This window comes from Eulemur rufifrons, chromosome 16 (genome assembly GCF_041146395.1).
Source record: "Eulemur rufifrons isolate Redbay chromosome 16, OSU_ERuf_1, whole genome shotgun sequence".
NCBI lineage: Eukaryota > Metazoa > Chordata > Mammalia > Primates > Lemuridae > Eulemur > Eulemur rufifrons.
In genome coordinates this window covers 4,213,195-4,237,324 of record NC_090998.1, presented here as the reverse complement: position 1 = coordinate 4,237,324, position 24,130 = coordinate 4,213,195, and the positions used below count along the sequence as shown (strand labels likewise).

Genomic DNA, 24,130 nt, shown 5'->3' with positions numbered 1-24,130 from the left:
CAATACTATAAAGGAAAAAAAGAAGACGTAAGTAATAGAGAAACAAATAGCAAGATGGTAGGTTTGTACCCAGCTGCATCAATAATTACATTAAATGTAAATGGTCTAAATACCTCAATTAAAATGCAGACCTTGTCATATTAGATTTAAAAAACAAACATGTGACACCCTATTTGAAACTTACTTTTAATATAAAAAAAGTTTAAATGTAAAAAAATGAGAAAAGATATACCATGTTAATTCTAATTAATGAAAGAAAAGCTAGAGTAACTATATTAATATCAAACAATGTATATTTCAGAGCAAATAATATTATCAGGAAAAGGAGGATCATTTCATAATGATAAAGGGGTCACTTAAGAGGAAAGAACAATTCTAAATGTTTATTTACCTAATAAAAGAGATACAAAACAGATGAAGCAAAAACTGATAGAACCCATCATTAGGAAAATGCAAATCAAAACTACCATGAGACACCACCTCACACCCAGAGGAGGGCTAATATATATTTTTAAAAAGAAAGAAAGAAAAGAATAAGTGTTGACAAGAACGTGGAGAAATTGAAACCCTTCTGCACTGTTGATGGGAACGTAAGATGATACAGTTGTTGTGGAAAACAGTATGGTGGTTCCTCAAAAATTAAAAATAGAATTACTGTAGGATCCAGTAATTCCATTTCTAGGTATATGCTCTAAATAACTGAAAGCAGTTCTCAAAGGGATATCTGTACAACCAGATTCACAGCAGCATTTTTCACAGCAGCTAAAACATGGAAGCAAACTAGGCCTCCCTTGATGGGTGAAGGGAAACAAAATATGGCATATACATAAAATGAAACATTATTCAGCCTTACAAAAGAAGGACATTCTGGCCTGTGCTACAACGTGGAAGAGCCTTAAGGACATCTTGCTAGGTGAAATAAGCCAGTCACAGAAAGACAGGCTGCATGATTACACCTATATGAGGAAGAGTAGTCAAAAGCATAAAACTCAGCCAGGAACGGAGAGGAGTGGGGAATAAGATATAACTGTTTAATGGGGACAGAGTTTCAGTTTTGCAAGAGGAAGGGTTCTGGAGATAGGTGGTGGTGATGGTTGCAATATGAATGTACTTAATACCACTGAACTGTACACCTAAAAATAGTTAAGAAAGTAAATTTTATGTGTATTTTACCAAAATTTTAAAAAGAAGAAAAAATCTGATAGAATCACAGTGAAATAGACAAATCCTATCATTTTGGTGGTTGAAAACACTAAAATAAGCAATCCTTGGACTTAAAGCCTACAAACTCTGGACACAGTATCTCCCTTTCTGTCTTTTCCATCACTTCCAAAACTCCCAAGTCAAAGACTTTTAAGCATTTACTTGTCAAATTAACACCTTGGTGTGAACTCATTTATCAGGTCCCTTCACTCCTAAAAGGAAGGGTAAAGTATATTTTAATAATGATGGGAGAGAGAGAGAAAAAAGGTAAGCCCAAAAGGCCATTTTCCCAAGGAATGTCTGTGGGTCCTGAAGCCTGGGAAAGGTAGTGTCTAGAAGGAAAGCCATGTGCACAAAGAGACGTAGGAAGTTCCATCTGCCATCCCTCGGTGTTCCGGGGTTCTAAACTTTAATCCCCAAACTCCTGCATCCTCTACAACTCTGTAAAACCCTGCGCCCTTTCCAACCCCCTCCTGCTCTGTCACCCTGCCCTATTCAGCCTCTGTCACCTTCGCCTGCATTCTGCTTCCTTTACACCCCAAACTAGGGTTCCCACCTGGGGACTGTGCACCAGCTGTTTCCGCTTATATTCGAATAGTTCGCTCTTTCACTTGGTTCTTCGCACAAATGTCACCTTTTCCGAGCGCCCTCTCCAGATTACCCTCTCTGCAAACACCCCCACCTCCACCACATTCTGTTCCCTTACTTGCTTTATTTTGCTTCAGAACTCTCTTCAGTGCCTGACACTATTTCATATATTTGTTTATTGTCTGCCTCCCCCATAAAATGAAAGCTCTGCAGATGCTGGCAGGATCGGGCCTCGCCGCTGTGATCCCAGCTTGCAGAACTGCGCCTCGCACCGAGCGGTATTCAGTAAGTATTTGTTCAGTGCATGAATGAGCAAGAGAATGAATGGATGGATGAGTCCCTTAAGAAATTGCCAAGGTGGGGGACCATACCGAGAAAAGGACTGAGAAGCACAGTGATGAACAGCTGGGGGCCAATCCCAGAGACCCACTCTCAGCCTCATACCAGGCAACTCCGTGCCAGAGAGCCCCGAGGGCCCACGGTGAAGCGAGGTGTTTCCTCAACGGCCCAAGCGTGGCTCTGGCCCTGAGTGCTGCTCTAAGATGCTCCCCTACGCGAGTGCCCGCCCCGCCTTGCTTTCTCTCAGAAGGAGGCTGGGCACTGCAGAGCCAGGAAAGCCAGGCCAGCTACTGGCAGACGCTTCATCCATGAGGCCAAAGCATAAGCTGGAGCTACCAGGGTCCTTCCAGATAAAGTCCAATTTGTCAGCAAGACTTACTGAAAGTCCTCCACTCCCCGCCCCGCTCCTCGGGTCCTTCGCAGGTGTCACTCCCGGGGCAAGTCTACTTCGATCACCTTCCCCCACAAGCCACGCGCACTCATGAAGAAATCAGTCACAGCACGTGTGTTCTGCCGTTTAGAGCAGGGTGGGTCCCAACAGAATCACCGGTCCTCGTGTGTTGCCAGTCTCCTTTCTGAGGAGGCTAATCCGCCTTCTGCAGTGGCTGATCAGAAGGCCCCAAGATCTCTTATTAGATACCAAGGGCTTTCTCCTTCCGCGAGCACCACAGTCCCCTCCCCGCAGGGAGCACCGTGAAATTCCCTCTCCCTAGCTGACCACAGGCAGTTCTGCAGTTTATCTCTGTATAAAAGAAAGCTGTGGTTTTGACACGTTAAGAAATGTTAAGGAATTGAAGCTTGCAGCCTTCGGGGGTGGGTCTTTGCCTGCATTGCAGTTCCTAGTAAATGCTGAAGACTTATTTTCAGTTCTGAGTCTTGCCACTTCCCCCCAACGGCCTCCTTCTGTAGTCCTCCCTCGGAGTCCCTCCCCCACACCTGTCACTGCTAGTGCCCTTGTCCAACTCCCCTGCTAGGGCATGAGCGCCTCCAAAGCACGGACTGTTTCCCACCCTCCAGGCACCCCCAGGGCCTGCCCGAGTGCACATGTGGGCCGGTGCACAACACGTGCTCAGCGCGTGTTTGCTGAAGGAACAGATTAAATGGATAGATGGATGGAGGGGCAAACAGCCTGCAGAGGAGACTGAGACTCAGAGCGTTTAAGCAGCTTCCCTTCAAGTCCCTGATGTCAGTAAATGGCAGCGCTCAGCGTCTCGCTGCGGCGTTGGCGCTGGGCGGGATTGCGGACGCTCCGAGTCCAGCTTCCCTTCCATGCCCCAGGGGCCTTCCCGGATGACCAGGGCCCACGAGCTGCTCTCTGCTCTCTTTGGGCTTAACTTTAACAGGCAAACCAGGTGTGCTATTCTGAATTCATTGCAAACGGGTGAGCATTAGCAATCCCAGGCAGCAGTCACCGTCACAGACAAAACGCCAGTCACCGTGTGTAGCCCAGGCCCTGTGCCGAGTGCACTTTGACTACTATTTCATTTGATCTTCATGCTAGTCTTTTGAAGAAAGAAAATATGATTCCCACTTTATAGATAAGAAAAGTGAGGCCCAGGTAAAACAGGTAACTGGTTCAAGGTCACAGAGTTAGAAATTAGAAGAATCTGGACTCGAGCCTGGAGGAAACTGCCTCTTGTATTTAACACACACTCATGAGACGCAGTGTTGGTCAGAGGTCGCAGCCTTGAGGTGTGAGTGGCCAGTGATAGCAGCCCCTGCCTGCAATATTTTCCAGTTAAAGTCCTCCCTTTCAGGCCCTGTGGTGCAGTGTTCTGAACCCTCTCTTAAGTACCTCGTCATTTCCCCAAACATTTGGCCCTAGTCATGAACCACCCCACGCTGGAGCCCACCTCCGGCAAACTAGACAGAGCCTTTCCTTATCTGGACTTATACAAAGATCTTGAAGAAGAAAGCTAACAGGGCAGTCTGTGAAGGCTCTGAGGTATGCAGAGATCTTCAGCCTCAGACAAAGGACCACATGATGAGAAGAGGCCACACATGCACCCAGGAGCTCTTATTTCTATTCCCAGCTTCGCCATTAACTTGTTGTGTGCCCTTGAGTCAACCTTCACCCTCTCTGGACTTGGACTGCTACGTGTAGAAAGAAGAGAGATTGGATTAGACGCTATTGAGCCCAAGGATCAAGCCAGCATGTCTAAGGGGACCACGTAGGTGCTATGAGCCCATGGAGTGAGCAGATGCAGGTGATGACATCTGCCATAGGCCAGCAGGCCAGGGTGGCTGTGGCGGGTGGAGTGACCCCTCCTCTAAGAGGGGGCTGAGGTCCCCTGCCGCTGTCTGATTGGGCGTCTCCTGATTTTTAATGTTGGCCTCTGTGAGGCCAGATGGAGCGTCCCCATGGGCAGGTCTGGCCCAGGCCCTCCCGCTGTTTATTGCCCCCATGCTCACAACTAGGGGGCTGAGGCCCAGAGAGAGAAGAAGGTCAGTGACAGGCAGAGCCGGGAAAAACAGGTACACAGACCCGAGAAAGCACCAGGGAGAACCTGTCGCTTCTGGCTGGTCACGATCACCAGAAAGCAGGAAATAGGGACGCCAAAGCCAAGGCAACGCCTGGGGGCAGAGTGGGCTGGAGAACAGACCCCACGCGGCTCGGCGGGCACAGACTTCACACGGCAGGGGTGGAGGTTCGCTGTGGTGTGGGGGCTCAGGCCAGTGTCCGGCAGAATCACCTGGACAACAGATTTTTGGCCCCACCCCCAGAGCTTCTGCTTCAGCAGGTCTGGGGTGGGGCGAGGATTTGCATTTCCAGCAAGTTCCCAAGTGATGCTGGTGCTACTGGTCCAGGGACCGCACTGGTGGCCGGGGGAGGGTGAGTTCTGGAACGGGGCTGCTTGCATTTGAAACCACCTGTGTGACCCATGACCTTGGGGAACTTACTGAGCCTGTCTGTGTCTCAGCTTCCTCATTTATAAATCGGGGATATTGCTAGTATCTGCTCGGAGGACTGTTTAAGACTTAAATGAGATAATCCACACCAAAAGCTTTGGAAGGAGCTCGGCGCACAGCAAGTGCTCAGTGAATGACATGAATCATTTCTGTTCGTCCGAGTAGCTCAATGGAAGCTGCAGCTGCAGTCGCCAGGATCAGTAGCAGAGGAGCTCCCCAGTGACCACTAGGTACAAGGGGGCAAGAGGAGAGAAGTTCCTGGAACCCGGGGACAGTGAGGGCTGGGTGGGGAGGGCTGGACGTGAAAGCTTCAATTCAGGGAAGAAGCCAGTTGACAGTGACTCTGTGGGAAAGGAGCTGGAGAAATAAACATTCTGACTTCATTCTCCTTTTCCCTTCTCCCCTCTCTGACCTCCTGCTGATGCACCTGTTGGCACTTCTCACAGGGGGACTCAATCAACCAGAAATGTCACCTTTCCAAGGGAAGCTCCACAAAGCAGGATGTGGAAGGGCAGAGAGCAAATTGAGGGTGCAAATGTGAGGCACCAGCATGCTTAGAAAAGGCTCTACGTGTCATTCGGCCTGCCCTACCTGGAGGCAGCGTGACCCCTGACCATTTATTTTGGTGACCTTCAATGAAACTACAGGTAGATTCAGAAAGGCTCGCTGGGCGTGGGTGAGCAGCCCCTCTTCAAGCCACATCCTGAGGCCTGAAGTGCCAGCCACGCCCCAGCAGTCTGGTCCTGGCCTCCCCAGCAAGGTGAGCCGGAGGGTCCTGGTGCCAGACTCCAGGGCTCCACCATCAAGCCAAACAGGCACCAACCCTGGAGGAAATGGAACAGCTCCACGTTCTGTAGGGGACAAAAGAGCGCCTTGCCGGGGCCAGAAAAGCAGGATGAACTACCAGGAACTGGAAAATCCACACAGCAGCCTAAGACACAGGATGATCAGGGCTTAGGGCCTGGCCTTGGCCCCGAAGCCAGCTCTCTGATCCCGACAGAGTCCCCTCCCCAGAGCGTCCCTCTCCGAAGGACAGTCATGATCACTCCTGCCCCTCCCTCTGCCTGGACCCTCTCGACCCTTCAGGACTTGGGGGCTGGAGAAGGATTCCAAGATGTGCTAAGTCACCTTCAGCTCCTTGGAGGAAATAACTAGAGCAACACCTGTATAATTGTTATTACTCATTATCTAAAATTGGACAGGATAGAGTACTGCAAAATTATATACTGTGGGGAATGGATCCGCTGAGGCAATGAACTGAACTAAAATAGTTGCTATTAAACATTTTTCCACGACTGCTAACTTCCTTCCGATGCTGTTTTTACTCATATACTGGCTCTCATCTCCAGAACCCTTGAAAGGGACTGAGGACGGGAAAGGAAGAGACACATAGCTGGCTTTCCAAAATGATCCATGTCCAATGGAGTGTAGAAGTTATGACAGGGAGTTTACCATGGAAAGAGAAGTCTGCATCATCACAGAACACACCTGTACTCGCTAAAAGCTACAATTGGGAGAGACGAATTGACAGAAGGAAATGCAGAAAGGACCCCAAGGACTCATGTGGCTCTTGCCCCATCTCCAGGTAAGGTGTCATTAAGCAGGCCCAAAGAGTCCAAGGGACTTGCTGGGGGTCACCCTGTTGGCTAACTCAACCGAAATATAAAATCTCTATCAAGCCAAAATATAAGGGAAAGTGAAATAGGAGTTGTCTGTTCAGCAGGTACACACTCCCTTTGGTTTAGGTGTCAGGGCTTTGCAAAGGGGCTTCCAGAACCCCTAAGACCAAGCCCACTTTGTCCTGGGGAAAAGGGGAACAGAGGGGCATGGAAGCCCATGTTAGAACTTTCTAATCCATAAGGAGGTATCCATAAGGAGGGGGGTGGTGCTGGGGGATCGAACAATGTTTTGCATCAGACACTGCCAAGATACCTACCTCCTTATGGATTCAGCCACTTCTGCAGGTTCTCGGTCATCATCTTTGTCCCCAAGGAGAACACTGCACAGTAGATGCAGAGTGACTGAGCTCCACAAACTCCTTGGTCCCTGGTTTTGCAGTGCTCTCAGGCACAGAAATAGTCTCAGAAAGGAACTGTCACATAGTAAACAAGTTGTGGAGCCTGGACTATAACCTCAGTCTCCTGAATCCCATGAATCTCATCCTAAAATGATTTTATACCCAAGCACTGCCACTAAGGCCAAAGGAGATGGAGAATGGGGACCCCTGACGGTAACTCACAATGCCAGCGGCTGCAGAACAACCCCCGGCATCACTGCTCTGAGCGCCACCCATCGCTCACTCGCTTACGCCTCCGTTCACTCGACCCGCGTCTACCGAGTCCCCCTGCAGCACAGGCCAACTGCAGCAGCCCAGACACGAGGGCTGGTCTAAGGCAGTGTGGGCAGAGAGAAGGAGGCGGAAGTAAATGATGTTAAGAAGGTAGAATGAGCAGGATTTGGGTATAGATGGTCTGGGACGGGGGAGGGGAGGGAAGAGTAGGGGAGGCCTCTGGTCTGAGTGCTGACCCTGGCCAGGCTAACGGGAGAATGGCAGTGCCCTTCGCAGACAGGCGGACAGCGAGAGAAGCCCGTGAGCAAACTGGGAGGAAAGGTGAGGAGCTCAGCCCGGGGCACGTGGGATTGGAGGGGCCTGCAGAGCACTGAGGAGGAGAAATCCAGCCAGAAGTGTCCCAGGATGTGGAAGAGCATGAGCTCACCCGGGGACAGTGAGTGGAGGCAGCATCGCTGGGCGAGGAGGAGGCCCACGTGAGAGCTGGACGGGGCAGTCAGAGCCGCAGGAAGGCGGGAGAAAGCAGGGCTTAGAAGCCCAAAGAGCAGAGGGAATCAAGTCAAAGGCAACAACCACCATGTCTAATGCTGTCCACTGGCCAGATGGGATGAACCAAGCAGAGTCCATTGCTGTGGGCCACATGGGGTCCCCAAGGCTGGTGGCAAGGGCCATGTCAGAGGAGGGCAGCTGCAGGGGTGGCCGTAGGATCACCACCACCACCGCTACCACCCCCAGCGTGGAGCTCAGCTGCCGACACCAGCCATGGGACCCAGAAGAATAGAACATCCTATGTCCTGGGCGGGAAGCCAGGCCCGAGCACTTCAGAAAGAATGATCCAGCACGCTGAGAAAGGCCAGAGAAGAATGGCTCTAACAGGTTTGAAACTCAAATCTTCCTTCCCCGCCCCTTAGCCTTTTCACATTCAGAGCAGGCGAGATCCTTGACACCTGTATAAGGTTAGGCACCCGCGGCCCAGCCAGACAGGCGCCAGAGGAGCGGCGGCCTGAGACAGCTGCTCTCCTGCACCCAGGCTCGCAGCCCAGAGCAGAGGTGCTGGGGCTGCCTCTGGACAGTGAGCCCTTCAGAGTCTCTCCTGCCTGAGAAAAGTGCTCTTGCTCTTAGAAGCACAGATGCCAGGCCTGGGGACGGGAGAGAGGAAGGAGAAGACTGAGCCGGCAGGTGGGAAGCAAACATGAAGGCAGAGATTTCTGGAGCAACTTCTTTCTTCCCCAGACAAGTAACTGCCTTCCACCCCTTGTCCAGGTCAGGGACAGAAGGGGTCAGCTCCCCGCTGAGCTGGAGCCCAGATTAACCGCACCTTTCTGCTTTTCCCCAAACCTCTGCTTTCTACGCCATTTGCCACCTACGGGGGAACATCTCACCATTTCAACAGCACGAATTTAGGACACGTGGGCTTGTGAGGAAGGGGCAGCCGCGTGGAGCTGGCCTCCACCCCACGGACAACGCGGCCGGGAGGCACTCGAGATGGCGACAGTGACAGCAGGGCTGAGACTTGCACAGCACCTGCTGCCTGCCCCAGCTGTCCTCGTGCCCACGGTCTCCATTTATTTAAGGGGCAGCCCCACAGAGCGGGGTGCATGGGGGTCATCTCATCCCTTTCCCAGGTGGGGAACTGTCTGGCGCCATGTGGCGGTGGCAGCACCAGGTCCTGGGCTCCGGCTCTCGGTGCTCTCCTGTCGCTGTGTTGCCCGGCGTCAGCTGAGGGCCTGAGGAACTGCAGTGAATGACCAAGGAGACTTGAGGAGGTTCCTCCCTGGGGCTCCAAAGGCGTCCCCACTGTCTTGACCGGGCCCTGCTCGCTCCAGAGGCGCAGGCTAACCCTGAGGAGCCCTCAGACTCCCGTCTCCGGCGCTGAAACGAAGCTGGAAGAAGAAGGGGCTTGGCAGAGCTTCGGTTACGCCTCCAGGAAAAGCCACCGGAGCCGGCCTTGTGGACAAAGCCCCAGGGCCCTGTGCTACTGGCAGCCCAAGCCAACGGTTTGATTTTCTTTACCACCTGGAGCAGGGAGCATCCTGTTTTCGTATTTTTTAAAATTTTATTTTATTTTTTCTCTTTTTAGTTGATAAATAATAAGTGTATATATTTATAGGATACATGATGATGTTTCAATACATATAATGTACGGTGATCAGATCGAGGTAATTAGCATACCCATCATCTCAAACATTTATCATTTCTTTGTGTTGGGAACATTCAACATCCTCCTTCTAGCTAATTGAAACCACATAATATATTCTTGCTAATTCTAGTCATCCTACAGTGGTAAAGAACACTCGAACTTGGGCGAAACCTTATAAATAGAAGAGTGCACGACGGTGCTGGACCCAGAGCACACGTGGGCGAAGGAGGCCTGGGCTCGGCAGAGCCTGCCCCAAAGCCGAGCCCCGGGCCCTGCCTGGCTGCCTGTAGGGGCACAGCATCAGGGCAGTTCAGATCCCTGCTCCTGGCCTGGGGACATCCCCCACTGTACCTCTTGCTCAGACCAGCCAGTGATGATGGATCAGGTCAAGGGGGGAAATACATTGTTTGATCCAAACGCTAACACCCCTGCCTCAAGCAAAGTTTTTCGGAGACGCCTCTATGATGTCTCTGCTGCCTCTTGCCACTGCCGAAGTGCAGGGACTTCCCAACTGCCCCAGGCACAGCCCTGACTTTCCAGTCCTTTCTAAGACTTACATCGTGCCAGTTACCCTTGTCTATCTGAGAATTCTCCCTTGCTCAGTTTGCACTATGAGCCTCCCTTCTGCAGCTCCGACTTGGTTCTTCAGCAGCAAACATCTAACTGGGACAGCTTAACGACAGCCGTGCTTCAGGTCAGAGCATGACGGCTGCGACCTCAGAGACTGACTCTTCTAGCGGGAAGAGTATGTGACCAATATGGCCTCAGCCGGTGTGTTGGGAAGGGGACCAGTCAGTAGACATTCACGTAATTACTAGCATCCGTAGAACACTTTTCATGTAGGAAAGCAAAGATTATTCATTGCAGAAATGGTTTTAAGCCTGTATTAGGCCCCTGACACAGAGGTAGATGCAGGAGATTCAATGGTCAACGACACAGACAGGCTGGGAATGGGAGAAAGAAAGGAGAAGGGATACAGTTGGCTCACAGAAAATGGGGAAATAAATGCAGTGTGGTATGCACTGTCACCAAGACAGCACCGGGGGAAAAACTAAGCCAGACTTGCATTAAGGAAGTGGTGTCAGGGAGGCTTCCTCGAAGAAGTGACATCTCGGCTGAGACCTGAAGAAAGAGTAGGAGCCACCTGGCGAGGAGGGAAGGTGAGCAGCTGAGTATGGCTGGAGCAGAAGGGAAGGCCTCGTGAGAAATGAAGATGCAGAAGTATCCGGGGCCATGATTTCGCAGGGCCTCGTGAGCTATGGTAAGGAGGTGGGTCGTTACCCTGAGAATAATGGAAAAGCCACTAACGGGGTCTAAGGAGGGGAGAAGTATAACCAGATTTTCATTTTAGAATGTTTGCTCCTGATGCTCTGAGAACAGATCAGAGCAGACGAAGGGAGGGTGTGGGGACAACACCTGGAAGGTCACTGCAGAGATCAGGGCAAGAGGTGAAGAGACACAAACCAGGACGACCAGAGCGGGCAGGGCACGAGGACAGTCAGGACAAAGAGAAGAAATACTTAAGATGTGGTGTCAACAGGCCTTGTTGTGGAGAAAGGAGAAAGAAAGTCCAAGTTTGTGACTTTGGGGACTTACTACTAAGCAAGATGAGGCTGGCAGGAGGAGGGAAGAGGTGAGGACTCCAGAGGGGACCTGGAGGACCCTGAGGTGCCCATGAGACATGCAGGTGGTGACATCCCGTAGGCAGTCAGATGTGGGGGGCCGAGCCTAGAGAGAGTACGCAGAGAGGAGCAAGGCGACACAGGACGCAGCCCCAAGGAAGACCACGGCACCGGGAGAACGGTAGTACCTGACACCTGTCAGCTGCAAAGTCAGGGCTGCACAACCCTCTGATCCTGAAACGTGGATCTGTCTCCATGAGACTGTCCCTCAACTACTCCCACACTGGCCCCACCCTAGCGTTGTCCCACACGCACATGCTCCCTCGTGGTGAGACATCAGACCCTGTGTGTAGCCCAGAAGTTCCAGGCCTGTAGTTCAATTTGCGCCTTAAGTATCCCATGCTATGAATAGCAAACCACATAGACTAAGTATGTAAGTGTACAAGCGTGTGCTTCTGTACAAGGTACCTCCTGACTCTGACGTGTGTGCACACCCCCACGCCGGGCAGTCAGTCTGCCCAGCCTGGGTCGTTGATATCTGCTCTCCTCGACACCCGAAGCAGCTGTTTCCACTTCGAACTATAACTGTTCCCCTGAAAGCAAAACAAAGGCTGGGCAAATAAAGTTCTAGTAGGAAGAAAAAGAAGAAAACACATGTCAAGCTTCTTTCTATCTTATTCCATTATCACATTTAATCCTTGTGGCTATCCTGCAAAATGAGTTGTATAATCCCACAGGGAGGAAAACGGGTTCAAACTCAGAGGTGACTCCAAAACTCTCCCCGACACCATACTGGCTCGACAGCTTTAATTTGGGGGGAAGGAGGAGTAGAAAGAGAGTCTAATGAAAGGGGGTTGGCATGGTCTATGCAACATACTGGTTTATTTCCTGTATTCACTCAGTCAATAGTTACCAAGTGTGTACCGTGTGTCTATACGCAAAAGTTGCACTAATGCATGTTAATAGAGGACGTGCCTTAGTGAGGGCCCATCTGCACTCCTGATGCCCATAATCGTCTGTAGAACTCTCACATTGATCCTCCCCCGAGCATTGCTGTCATAACTGCTTGTCAGGGAGAGATGAAGTCCTTGAATATAATGCGTCTGTGGGAATTACAGTCTTTCATTTGCTGGGAGGCCCAGCTTTGAAAGGCCACCACTTTACTTCAGCTGACAAGAGATTATCCTTCACAATAGAGCGACAAATGGGGCCCTAATTGATGAATTTGCTAATAGCCGTTCCCTTTATAGTGGCATTAGCCCAATTCGGTCTCGGTGTACCACTCATACAGTGCATATTCTGTGGGATTTAGGGCCAAGAGGACAGGGAGTTTAACTTGGTAATTAAACACCCAATTTGTCACGTCAGCCTGGGCATATCTCTCTTCTCTCTCTCTCCTTCCCCCATGCCTCAGTTTCTCTCAGTGGGAACGTGGGGAAAAGTCACCAATCAATCCAATAATCAACAAGTAGGACTTGGGCTCTCTCTAGGATCGAGGACCGGGGTGGGAGGGGCGCGGAGCCTGCACTTGGCAAGTCTGCTGTCCAGCGTGACCGCCCTCGCCACGCCCAGGTCTCGCACGTCTGTAGGGACTCGTGAGGTTTCACTTTCGTTCTACAGATGTTGCCAGACACCTGCGTTCTAGACCCCGGAGCAGAGTGTGAGCTGGGGTAGGCAGCCCATGGGCCACGGAGAATCCCGGTTCCTCCTGTAACCGGGGCACTTCACCTGGGGGCCAGTGCACTCTGGGAAGGGGTGCCAAACAGCCCTGTCGCCAGCTGTGTTCCCGGCTCTGTCTGGCTGACTGAGAATGAATTGCCTGAATCAAAGGGGCCTTCCTTCAACTGCTCCACTTTCGCCTTTTCTAGTGACATTACAGCACCAAAAAGGCCCTTCATTTATCTGTTCTCCCTGTGGGACGCCGCCAGGTAAGCCCAGGTTATTAATAATAGCTAATCTTTCGTAAGTATTTACCATGGGCCAGCTGTGCACTTAGTGTGAAATAACCTGCTTAATCCTCACAATATCCTTATGGGACAATGCACTCTTACCCGTATCACAGATGGTAAAACCCAGGCACAGAGAGCTTCAGCACCTGGTGCAAGCTCGTAAGCAGCACAGTTGAGCTACAGCACGGGCACGGCAGCCCCGGAGCCTGCACACTTACCTGCACGCACAACCGCCTCAGCCACCAAGTCAGCAGCCCACATGGTTTAATTGTGCATCACCCCTGCTGTCCTCCAGGGTAGCTCTTCAGATAAGCTGGTGATAGGCTCACAATTCTCCCACTAAAATAATTCCTCTGACGACCACAAAGCAAATCCTCTGGGAGGATGAGGGGATTGAACCCAGGGAGCCCGCTACAGGGCCACCAACTCCAGTCGGTTACAGGCCATGTCCCATGTACGGAGGTTCATCAGTGCCTTCCCAGATCTCCAGGCGGGAAGGAGCTGGCATGGGGCAAAGGGAAGGACGAGCTTGAGGTTGGAGATGTGGGAAAAAGAGAGGAGAGAGCCACGTCCACAGCAGAGAACATTCCAACTCTGCCACTCACTATCTTGGTCAAGATAATTAACCCTGCAAGTTTAGCTTCCTCAACTGCAAAATGGAATTAATAAGAGTTGCTTTGTAATGTTGTCGTGTAAATTAAATAAGGCAATGTTTAGAAAGTACCTAACACGGTGCCCAACACAGAATATGGACATTAAAATGGTAACTCCTGTTACAATTATTGCTACTGATTAAGGAAAAAGCCATGCTAAAGACCCTGGGAAGCCAGGGGCCAGGTGCCCAGCAGAGGGAGCAGCAGGAGAGCCGAAGGGAGACAGAGACGACCTTCGCCAACGACACGCGATTCTGGGGCCTATTCACGCGCTCCTTCGGTCCTGGATCCGCCATTTCCGACAGAGCGGGCCCTGCGGTGGGTGATGTTGCGCATTGAATTGTGTCGCCCGAAAAAACGTGTTGAAGTCCTAATCCCCGGTTCCCGTGAACGTGACCTCATTTGGAAATAGGGTCTTTGCAGGTGCAATCAAGTTAAGGAGAAGTCATACTGGATTAGAGTGGGCCCTAACCCCACACGGCGTTGTCCTTATAAGACGAGGAGAAGAGATACAGACACACAAGGAGAAGAGATACAGACACACACGGGGAAGAATGCCACGGGAAGACGAAGGCAGATATCAGGGCAGTGTGTCTACAAGCCACGGAATGCGGAGCATAACTGGCCACCACCCAAAGCTGGGAGAAAGGCAAGGAACAGATTCTCCCTCAGAACCCCCAGAAGGAACCAACCCTGCTGACACCTGGATTTCAGACTTCCGGCTTCCGGAATTGTGAAAGATTAAATTTCTGTTGTTTTAAGTCACGTAGTTTGTGGTAATTTATGACAACACCCCTAGGAAAGTAACACAGCTGATAAAACTAAAAGTACATTCACAAAACAAAGTGCCCATCCGGAAGTCTTTGGTGTTCGGTTTAAAGTCCAAGCTTAATACCGATGGCCTAGGGTCAAGCGTCCACACAGGTGTACTTGGGAGACAAGAGTTTTTTCCCTGGCCCTCCAGCTAGGACTCCAGGCCTAGGGATATCTTAGAGGCAGAGGGGGAGTGGAGTGATAATCGTCCCTGCCACAGTTACGCCAAGTTCCTGTCATCCACAGGGCGCAAGGACTGAGGACCGTGGAAGTGAAGATGGCAAGATTGCGGTGGAAGCCTGGAAAAGGAAGGTGGGGCTGGGGTCTCTTCTGAGGTTGCTTCCAGATTCACCCTCCCCACATTTCTCCTGTTCGTTTCTCCATCCTTTCTTTTCACGTTTTAAGTTTCTACTCTGGTCCTTCTCATGCCTTCACAGCCTGGTGGACTGGAAAAAGAAGGGGCTTCAGTGTCTAGAAAACCAGCGTCTGCATCCCAGCTCCACCGCTTACTAGCAGTAGCATCTTGAGCAAGTAGCACTGACTCTCTGTGCTCCAGTTACTTAACCTGTACGGTGGGGATAATATGTAACTCAGGGTGTTACATACGATGAAATATATTAAACGAGCATTTTAAGTGCTATAAAAAAAAAGAGGGAGCTCTCGATACACAGTTCCTAGCTCTTATGTAGAGAAACAATGGTTTTAGATAGTACAGATCAGGATATACCAGAAAGTTAGCACAAAAAATGAAAACAATAAATCAGTTTCCTCGTGTAAAGGAGGGCCTCCTCTTTACATGTAAATAGCATGGGCCTAGGAGTCCACAGGGTCTCAGCACCAACACCGAGGAGCTCTGTGATGTTGCACAAGGGTTCCTATCTCCTGGTTTAAATGATTTGAGTTTCCACCCAGCCCTAAGATTCTATGAGTTTATGAAAATATGCATATCAAGCTGTTTGCTCTTATAAAATTACACTCTAAAACGAGATCTTTACTTATGGGTTACCCATTACAAATCTGGGATGAGCTGTGATGCTTGAGGGAATTCTCATAACAAGTGAAGGAGGAAAAGACATTTGATGTGTGAAATATCCCAGTGGGTATTTTGTATATTTTTGGCTGAATAATATTCAAGAGGCAAATTTTCTCAAATACTCTTCTCTTAAGTATTCCTATTAGAAGGATAATACCAGGATATCAGAGAAAGAGATTGAGATCATTTGGAACAAAAACTAACCAGGAGAGCGATAGCCTAACACAACCCAAAACAGAAAGGTAACCAGCCCGTTTTCATCTCCTTTTAGAATAACATAAACAAAAGCGACTCCAATTGCAGTAGAAGAGATTGTACTCAGACTTCAAGAAGAACTTCCTGACAACTGAAATTCTTAAGGAGGTTGGGGAACTTGCCTTCTCTGAAGCTGTTTGACAAGAGACCAAGTGGCCAACTACACATCCTGGGTTAAGTGTGCTGGGAGGCAGAAGCATGGACAGAAGGACCACCTCTTGGAGGCTCCTTCTTTCCTGTGCTCACTCTACCTTGTGGCCAAGCCAGTTCGCAACGGCACCACCTGCCTGCTTCTCACACACGCAATAGCTGCTTGCAGTTACCTTGGCAGTTCACATATTTTCATGCTGCCCATTTTTCCCCTGCTAGCAGCATCAACTCCAAGGTGTAAGGACTGTTTTTACAGATTTTTGCATATTCCATACTGGTATGTGATAATCACTTCACATTGCAGTTAGCAAAGAAGAGGAAATGAAACCCACTCCTGAATTGGAGATGGGAGTGTTGTGTTTCACCCTTTTTGACAGCCAAAAGCCAATTTAGGACTCTCGGAAAAGCCAAATTTGCCAGGGGGAAAAAATGTGGGTATCTTCTTAATTCTCCTGAGCTCACTTAAGGACAGAAATTAGTGTTTGCTGAGGGAGGAAAAAGTGACGCAGACTATGGTTTCATGGATCATTTCTGCTGGAGAAATGAGGAAGTGGGAGAATTCATCCAGTTTGCACTTTTTTGGCAAGACTCCTAAAAGCTAGCAGGATAATGATCATAAACACTTATTGAGTGCCCATCATGTACAAGGCAATGCTCTAATCCCTTTGCATGAATTAATCCATTGAACCATCACAACAATTTTATGAGGCTCAGAGAGGTTAAGCAACTTGTTCAACATAGCAACACATCTACTAAGTCCAGAGCTGGATTTACAACTGGGCAGTCTGGCACCGGAGCCTATGTGGTTAGTTAGTGCCCGCACTCTTCAGAAAGAGACGCAGAAGCAGACCATCCTCAGAGAAGTGGGCCTGAGTCCTGCCTCTGCTTGCCCCACTTCCTCAAGTCTCTGACCTCGGTATAATCAGACCACACACTCCAGCTGAAAGTAACTTTCCCAAGAAGGATCCATTAGCCCAAACCACAAAGACACACCACGCCAGAAGTCAGCTCAGTTATCCCCATAACTCACTGCAACCCCTAATCCCACTGTCATACTGAAGGATTTTTTCCAACCCATAATTATTCTCTCTGCCTGGGCAAACAAGTGAACAGAACTTTTAAAAAACAGTCTCCCCAAAACTCTTTTCTAAAACTGTTTCCCCAGCTCTGGGGGCTCTCCTTTGAGGTGATAAAACCTCAATCAGAGAGTCATCACCATAAATAATGCATTTCACCAAGAATCAGTAAAGCAAGCAAGAGTGGAGAAGGCACCATTATACCCCCTGGTTCATAACTGGACATTGTGATTAATCCATTACACTGCTATCCAGATGAACACCACATAGCAAGAGTCAGGAATTACTGAATGAATATTGAATAGGTACACGAATTGCCAAAAGGTACCCATGCTTTCAGTGGCCGTAGCAACTTGATTCCCAGAATCTTTACCCATTTTGAGTTTTAAAGGTTCACAATAACCTAAGTACAGCAGAGGGGTGGGGGATAGAAATCCAAATTTTCAGAAAGCTATGAGGGACTAAAACCTAGAAGGCACAAGAGCTTATTCACAATCGCATGAATCAATTCAGTCAACATTTATTAACATTTATTATTTACTGTGTGTCAGACACATTGCTAAGAATAGGAAATACCAAAAAAGAGTTCATTATCTAACTGGAGAAATAGACATATAAAAAGCCAATTATCTTGCAACTGGAAAAGTGAGGGATGGGCATTAGAAACATCTAAGAAAGGTCAGTCACTCTCCCTGGGAAGAGAGGCTAAGTGGCAGATCTGGGAAGGCCGCCCAGAGGAAGGGATATTTGAGTTGGGTCTTGCAGGTTGAGGAAGATTTTTTTTCCAGAAAGAAGTCGGGGAAAAGAGCAGCACAGTCAGAGAGAAGAGTGTGCACAAAGACATTCAGGTATGCAGTCAGTGATCTTTTCAGAGAATTGCATGGGGCAGGTATCAAAGGGCCTTGTATGATATCGTAGGGAAATTGGGCTTTATCCAGTATCCTATAGGCAATAGGGCAACATCCCAAGTTTTTAGAGATGTCTGAACATGAGCAGATTTGTGCTTCTGAAAGCCAGTCAAGTACAGTAGTGATGATGAGGCTGGAGTGGAGAGGAAGACCAACAGTTCAGAGACCAGAGCCGCAGCGAGGGCAGAGGTGAGATGACTGGCCTCAGGCCTGGAATGGGCTGGAAGGAAGAGTGGGACCGGAGGCTTGCAGACATCTCAGGGCCACATGAGGAGGTTTCTGATGATACCTGGTGAGCAGGGGAGAAGAAGGGGCTGACCGTGGGCTGAGGTGGGGTAGGGGTAATGTCCTTAGCTGAGGAAGAGAAGCATATCCGGAGAAAGCATACATAGAATTAACACCATTATGTGTTTGCCATGTGCCAGGGGCTGTCCTGGCATTTCTGATACCCCACACAGTCAAAGAAGGGGACTGAGGTCAAAGTGGTTAAAGAGTGCACCCAGGACCATCCAATGCCAACTCTGCCCACCAAGCCTGTGACCTAAATGTCCCTACACCCTAGCTCGGTACTGCACTTTGTGGAAGGAAGCTTTGGTCACAATAAAAGTACTTTTATTCCTCACTTTCTCCATCCTGCCCAACGGTTGGAATATCTTTCCCTATCTTTACCTTGTGAAAGAACACCTCCTCCACCCTCCTGCCTACCCCATCACTGCACCGCTCCCTTCCAAAGTATTCCTCTCCTCCCACTCCTCATCTACTCCCATTCACACATGGCATCTTTTTAGAAATAGCAAGGGTAGGGCAAAGAGCAATGAATCAGAGTGGGGGTAATCTGTGTTCCAAGGCAGACTTAACCCATCAGATGACTTTCAGACGTTGCTTGACCTCAGCCTCAGCCTCGGCCTTGGTGTAGGACAAATATAAAGTGATGATAAGAAATGAATACTGACCTTTTCTTATCTCATAGCATTATCATGAGGATGAAATGAGACACAGAGCTTACAAAGGACACCAACAGAAGGCAGGAAAAGGTGGCTACAGGGTTATCCAGCACAATTGTCCACCGCACTAGGAGTCCCTTGAGGGCAGGGACCAGTTGCCCCCCTGTTTGGATCTTGGGTACCTAGTTATTCCCAGTACAGAGTCAGTGCTTGATAAAGACATGTTGAATTAAGAACATTACCATTACCACCATCACCACCACCCACCCACACATACTCAGAGGTGGGCTCTCACCTCTCTCTCCCACCATAAATGCAGGCAAACCCACAATACCCCACTTTTGAAAGTACTGCCCTAGTCCTGGCTTATTCCAAAAACAGCCAGTTCCTGGAGGAAAACCAAGTGATTGTCACGCTGCCTGGATGCCTCTGCTGCGCACGTTTGACCAAGTCTGGGTTCCACCCCTTTTCAAAGGAAGTTGCTAAGAACTGAACCCCCCACTAGTCACTCCCCTCCAAGGATCCCCAGCTGGGTTTGTTCCCCACCCCCCTTTTGTGCCGTGCCCGAGGTTTTTTTGCTTGCAGAAGCTGGGCCGCCTCTACTGCTGTTTTCATTGATGCCTTGAGCAGAGCTGGCATGTGCAACTGCTGAGAAGGGGGAGCGCGGAGCGGCGGGGGAAGCAAGTAAAAATAGCCCGGCGCTCGTCGCTCTGCCTGCTCCGGACGCCTTTAACCCTCGCTGAGATTGGGAGCCCAGCAGCCGCCGCTGCACACTGCGGAACCTGGCAGGGGTCTGCACCAGACCCCGCACAATGGCGGGGGTATGGTTGAAAAGGACCCACAAAAACTTTTTTTTTTTTTTTTTTTTTTTATAAAACCAAGCCGAGGTGGGGGGAGGCGGATGGTGGAGGAAGCGCCTTGTCGCTTCCAGGGCTCCAGCCACCTGGCTGCAGGGACTGCTGCGTGCCTCTCGCCCAACACTTTGCACAAGCGCGGCCTTGAGACTCTGAGCTATTTTTAGAAATCTTTTCCACCAGTGGGTGATCCGAGGGTGGAGGGCGAGGGGATCGGTAAGGCTGGCTCTCTGCTGGGAGGCTGAGCTGCCTTGCACTGCACATCACCCTAATGTCTGCTCTCGGGTAGGGGGTGGGGAAGAGGAAGTGGTCGGGGACGCCGGCTCTGGCTTTGCCCTAACTCAAGGAGACAGCATTAGCTACTGAATGCCCCACTGCTTTCAAGTCCCAGAGCGTGTTTCTTTCAAATCGACAGTTGCCAGATGCATGCTGCTTCTAGTCTCTCAGAGAAGGGAGATTTTTAAAGCTTTGCTGCTACCGCTGTGGAGCAGGGTTAGCTGCAGAGTTAAGACCTCCAGGGAAGAAGATCGGGAAGGGTCTCTGCACCTTCTTGCATTCTGGCAAGACAGAGGGACAATCCCCGCGCCACACCCCCATCCCCGCCCCCCGCTGCATATGGGTAACCATATGTGAACTGTACGGCAGCCCCACCAGACACCCCGCTATTAATAGAGCCCGGGAGTTTGCTCTGTGTCTTTTTCCTGCCACCGAATAAGGGACGATCTTCACACACATACCCCTCTCCGCCCCCACCTCTGCGCACCGTATCTCCGAGAAGGTAAGGGGGCTGCCCACGCTGATCCCCTTCGTGACTACAGGTGCCCAGAGCCTACGGAACAGACCACTTGTAATGACAGCAGGGTCAGTGCGAGGCGAGGAAACACAGCCTCGAGTCTCGGGACGCCAAGCCCAGCAGGGCTGTCTGAAGATCAGGGCAGCTAGAGAGTACGGAAAGGGCATCTACTGGGCTGCCGAAGGCGAAGGGGCAAGAGCACAGTCGGCGGAGCCCGAGCGACCCCCTCTCCTGCGGGACAGGTGGCTGCAGACCCGTTTCTCCGCAGCCGGCGGCGCGCGGCCCCCGCCACCCGCGCAGGCTCGGCTGCGGCAGGAGCGGGCGCTGTCCCTGGTGCTGAAAGTGGCCGCGGCCCGCGCGCCCTCCGCAGGTTTAGCGCCCCCGAGGCGGCTCTAGATCCGAAGATCGCAGACTTCTCCCAGCCCACAGCTGGGCCAGGGGGTCTTTTGGAGGTGCCCAGGTACTGCCATCGGCTCGGCCCCCGCGGCCGGGAGCCCTCCGCGCTGCCGCGGGGACGGAGGGCTCGGGCTGCCTCCAGCTTGAAGGGTAAAGCTGAGGAGGCAGCAGGGGATGGCCAGGGCGCTGCGGGGAGCAGACCTGGCCCCAGGATCACCCACCAGGCTCCGCACAAAGCCTGGACCGGCCAGCCCTAACGGAGCCCGGAGGAGAGGGCAGGGGAGCGCGGCTACCGGGGGTTGGGACTTGGGGGATGGAGAAGGGAGCAGCGGGTGGCAGGAGAGGGTGGTGGGGGTGAGAGCGACTCTTTTGCATTTTCAAGAGGGAGGGGACCTGAGACATGAACTTCCCCCCCAACCACCGCCACCGCCACGTACACACACACACACACACAGACACACACACACTCGGCCGGCTGGAGCGAGCGGGATGGAGCTGGGGAAAGTTTGGCACGGCGCTGAGCGGCGGCGGTGGCGGCGGCGGCGACAGCGGCGGCGCGGGGTCCAGGCGGGCGGCGGGCGCGGGGGCCCGGGCTGTCGCCTGCTTACCTCGGTGCTCTCGGCGGCGTTCTCCGCCATTTTCCTCCGTAGGAGCAGGCAGCGGGAGGAGTGTTTCATGCCCATAAGAGCCAGCAAGGGTTTGGTGGCAGAGATAGTGGAGAAAGAGAGAGAGCTGGTGTCGCTTTAAAAGAGAGAGCGAGAGAATGGGAGAGAAAAATCCAACCCAGCCCCTCCGCTGGAGCGTCAGCCGACACGATCCACCACGGTTGAGTCTTTTCTGCAGTCTCCACTTTCTTTTATTTTTCTCCCTTCTCATCTGCTCCAGATTCCTTCACACAGTTGCAAGTTCTCCTGGCGCGCCCCGACCCCCGCCCCTGTCCACCCGCGCTGCGGGCTAAGCGGGAGGAGCAGCCCCGAAGGCTCCACGGCGGCGGCGGCCTCCGGGCGGCTCGCGAAGTCCGGCCGGCCGCAGGCAGCCAACTCCTCTCAACTTGTGCGGGCCGCCGGGCGAAGCCGCTCGCTCCCTGCGCGCCGCTCCCCGGGCTGAGCCGGGCGAGTGGGGGCGGGGGCGGAGGCTCGGCTCGGCGGGCGGCGGCTGGGCGCAGACCGCGGGCCCCCAGCGCCCCGGGCCCGCCCCTCCACCCGCCGCCGAGGGTCCCTCGGCCGCCTCCACCCCCCGGCGCCACGCACAGCCCGCGCGGGGGCAAGCGCTGCGCCGACGCTGCGGGCCGCGCGGAGGCTCAGAGGAAGCAGGTGCCCGGGAGAGGCTCTTGCAGGTTTAGACCCAGTTCGCGTCCACCTACCGAGGGCAAGCTCTGGGCAAGACTGGGCCACCGTTACCTCGCTCTCACCCCACCCCTCCCCGCCCCAACTCTCCTGCTCCTCGCCAATTCCTGGATCCTTCCTGGGCGAATTATGGTTTCGGGAACGAAGGGGTAGGTGTCTGGATGGGGGAGGGTCCTTAACTCCTTCAACTCTAGGGTTAAGGATGGTATCATTATGGATCCTTTTCTCCCACTCTCCCTGTCCAAGGCTCTTGGGACTCCAAGCCCCTTTCGGGTTGAGAGGGTGGGACGAAGGTGGCAGCCAGAGGTGGCTTGGGAAAGACGGTGGGAGAAAGTCAAATGGATGAGACTGAAGCCGTGCTCCCCCTACCCCAGTCTTCCCGCAGCCCCCTGCCCACACATTTCTCTCTCCTCGCCCCTCCCCCACCATCGCCAGATTTCGAAGTCCCTTTTATGGGAGAAAGGGAGGATGTCACATACCCATTAAGATTCTCTTGATCCTTTTTTAAGGGAGTTTGGGCGGCAGCAGGGGGTGTGAATTTTTATACAATGCATTCCTGTCTTCACTTTGAAAGCTGCTTTTTCTCTGTCTTACTGGCCATCTGTCAGGCTGTGGGAGACAGAACAAAGTGGGGACCCCTCTCTGCCTCTCCTGTTGCAACAGGACACTCAGGCTCACTCCTTAAAACAGCTGCATTTTCAAGCTTTCAGACTACAAGTCAAGGACAGGGGCCTAAAAGACGCTCCTTGAGCATCTGGCTCTATTCAGTTCATGTCTGTACCTACTTGGGGAGATCAGTCCCAATGCCCTCTTTGCTTTTATCATCACCTTTGACAGCCAGGAAGTGTGAGCCTGACTGTCCTCAACTAACCCCAGAGTCCATTGAGGAAAAGGGCTAGCAGCATTGTGCTGGGTACTAAAGATGTGTCCCGGTCCCCAGGCAAAGAGAAGATACATTGCACTAAGTAGAGGTGTGAAGTGAAGGGTAGGGAGAGAAGAGGAGAGGATGAAAAAAAGATGTAGCAAGAAGATTCAAGAATGACTTTTACCCTCTTGAAGCCCCTTTTCTATAAGCATCTTCTCAGAGGCAAAAGACTCGGAGTGACATCTGATCCCCTACCAAAAGGGTCTCAGTACCTGCACAAAGAAAATCAGAAAAGAAGGAATCCTCACAGGTCTCTGGTTCAATCCTCCCATTTTACAGATAAGGACCCCAAAATCAGAGAGAGGAGGACATTTGTTGGTGGTCCTACCGCAAGCTGAAGACCCAGCTCCCCAGCCTCCCGACTTTCAGCCCAGCACTCTGCCCCCACCCCACGCTGCTGCTGCGTGTGCAGCCGCTCAGTGACTAACCAGGGAGGAGGGGAGCTGAGACGAGCTCCCACCGAAATAGGCTGCTGCCTGTGCGTGATTATGTTGCTATGAGAACCTCAGTGGGTGTGTTTCCTCCGTTCGCTGTCGAAATCTTTTGCTTGGCTTGGCTTCTCCCCAAGCACAGACACCACGGCTCCCCTTGGAATGGGGAGTGGAGAGGCTGAGTTGGAGAACTACATTTTCACGACAAGAGTTTCCTAGCCCAGCCCATCCAACCAGAGCCAGCCTGGGGCTGAGACTAAGGAGCCCAGGCCACCGTGGTGGTTCCATAAAGGCTGGAGGAGCAGAGTGAACCATCTTGACAGTGGATACTTCATCCCCCTTTTGAGCCATCTTGGAACACAGAGGTGCTGTCCCTACTGTGCAACCACCTAATTACAAATTCACAGGCAAAATAATCGTTACTTTAAGAGACTAAGTGTGAAGTGATTTGTTTTACAACAAGGGATCACCTGAATACCCACCTCCTATGACTGCGAAAATTCAGGATGCAT

At 51.6% G+C, this 24,130-nt stretch overlaps 1 protein-coding gene across 1 annotated transcript in view; it reads right to left on the bottom strand.

The window, feature by feature from the left end:
• The window catches only part of PRMT8 (protein arginine methyltransferase 8), an 84,579-nt gene extending 62,589 nt beyond the window's left edge, over window positions 1-21,990 (bottom strand). The window contains exon 1 of the mRNA XM_069489600.1: window positions 21,525-21,990. Within this exon, the coding sequence (XP_069345701.1) occupies window positions 21,525-21,599 (75 nt within the window). The 5' untranslated portion in view covers window positions 21,600-21,990. The remainder of the gene's footprint in view (window positions 1-21,524) is intronic.
• Window positions 21,991-24,130: the final 2,140 nt, after the last annotated feature.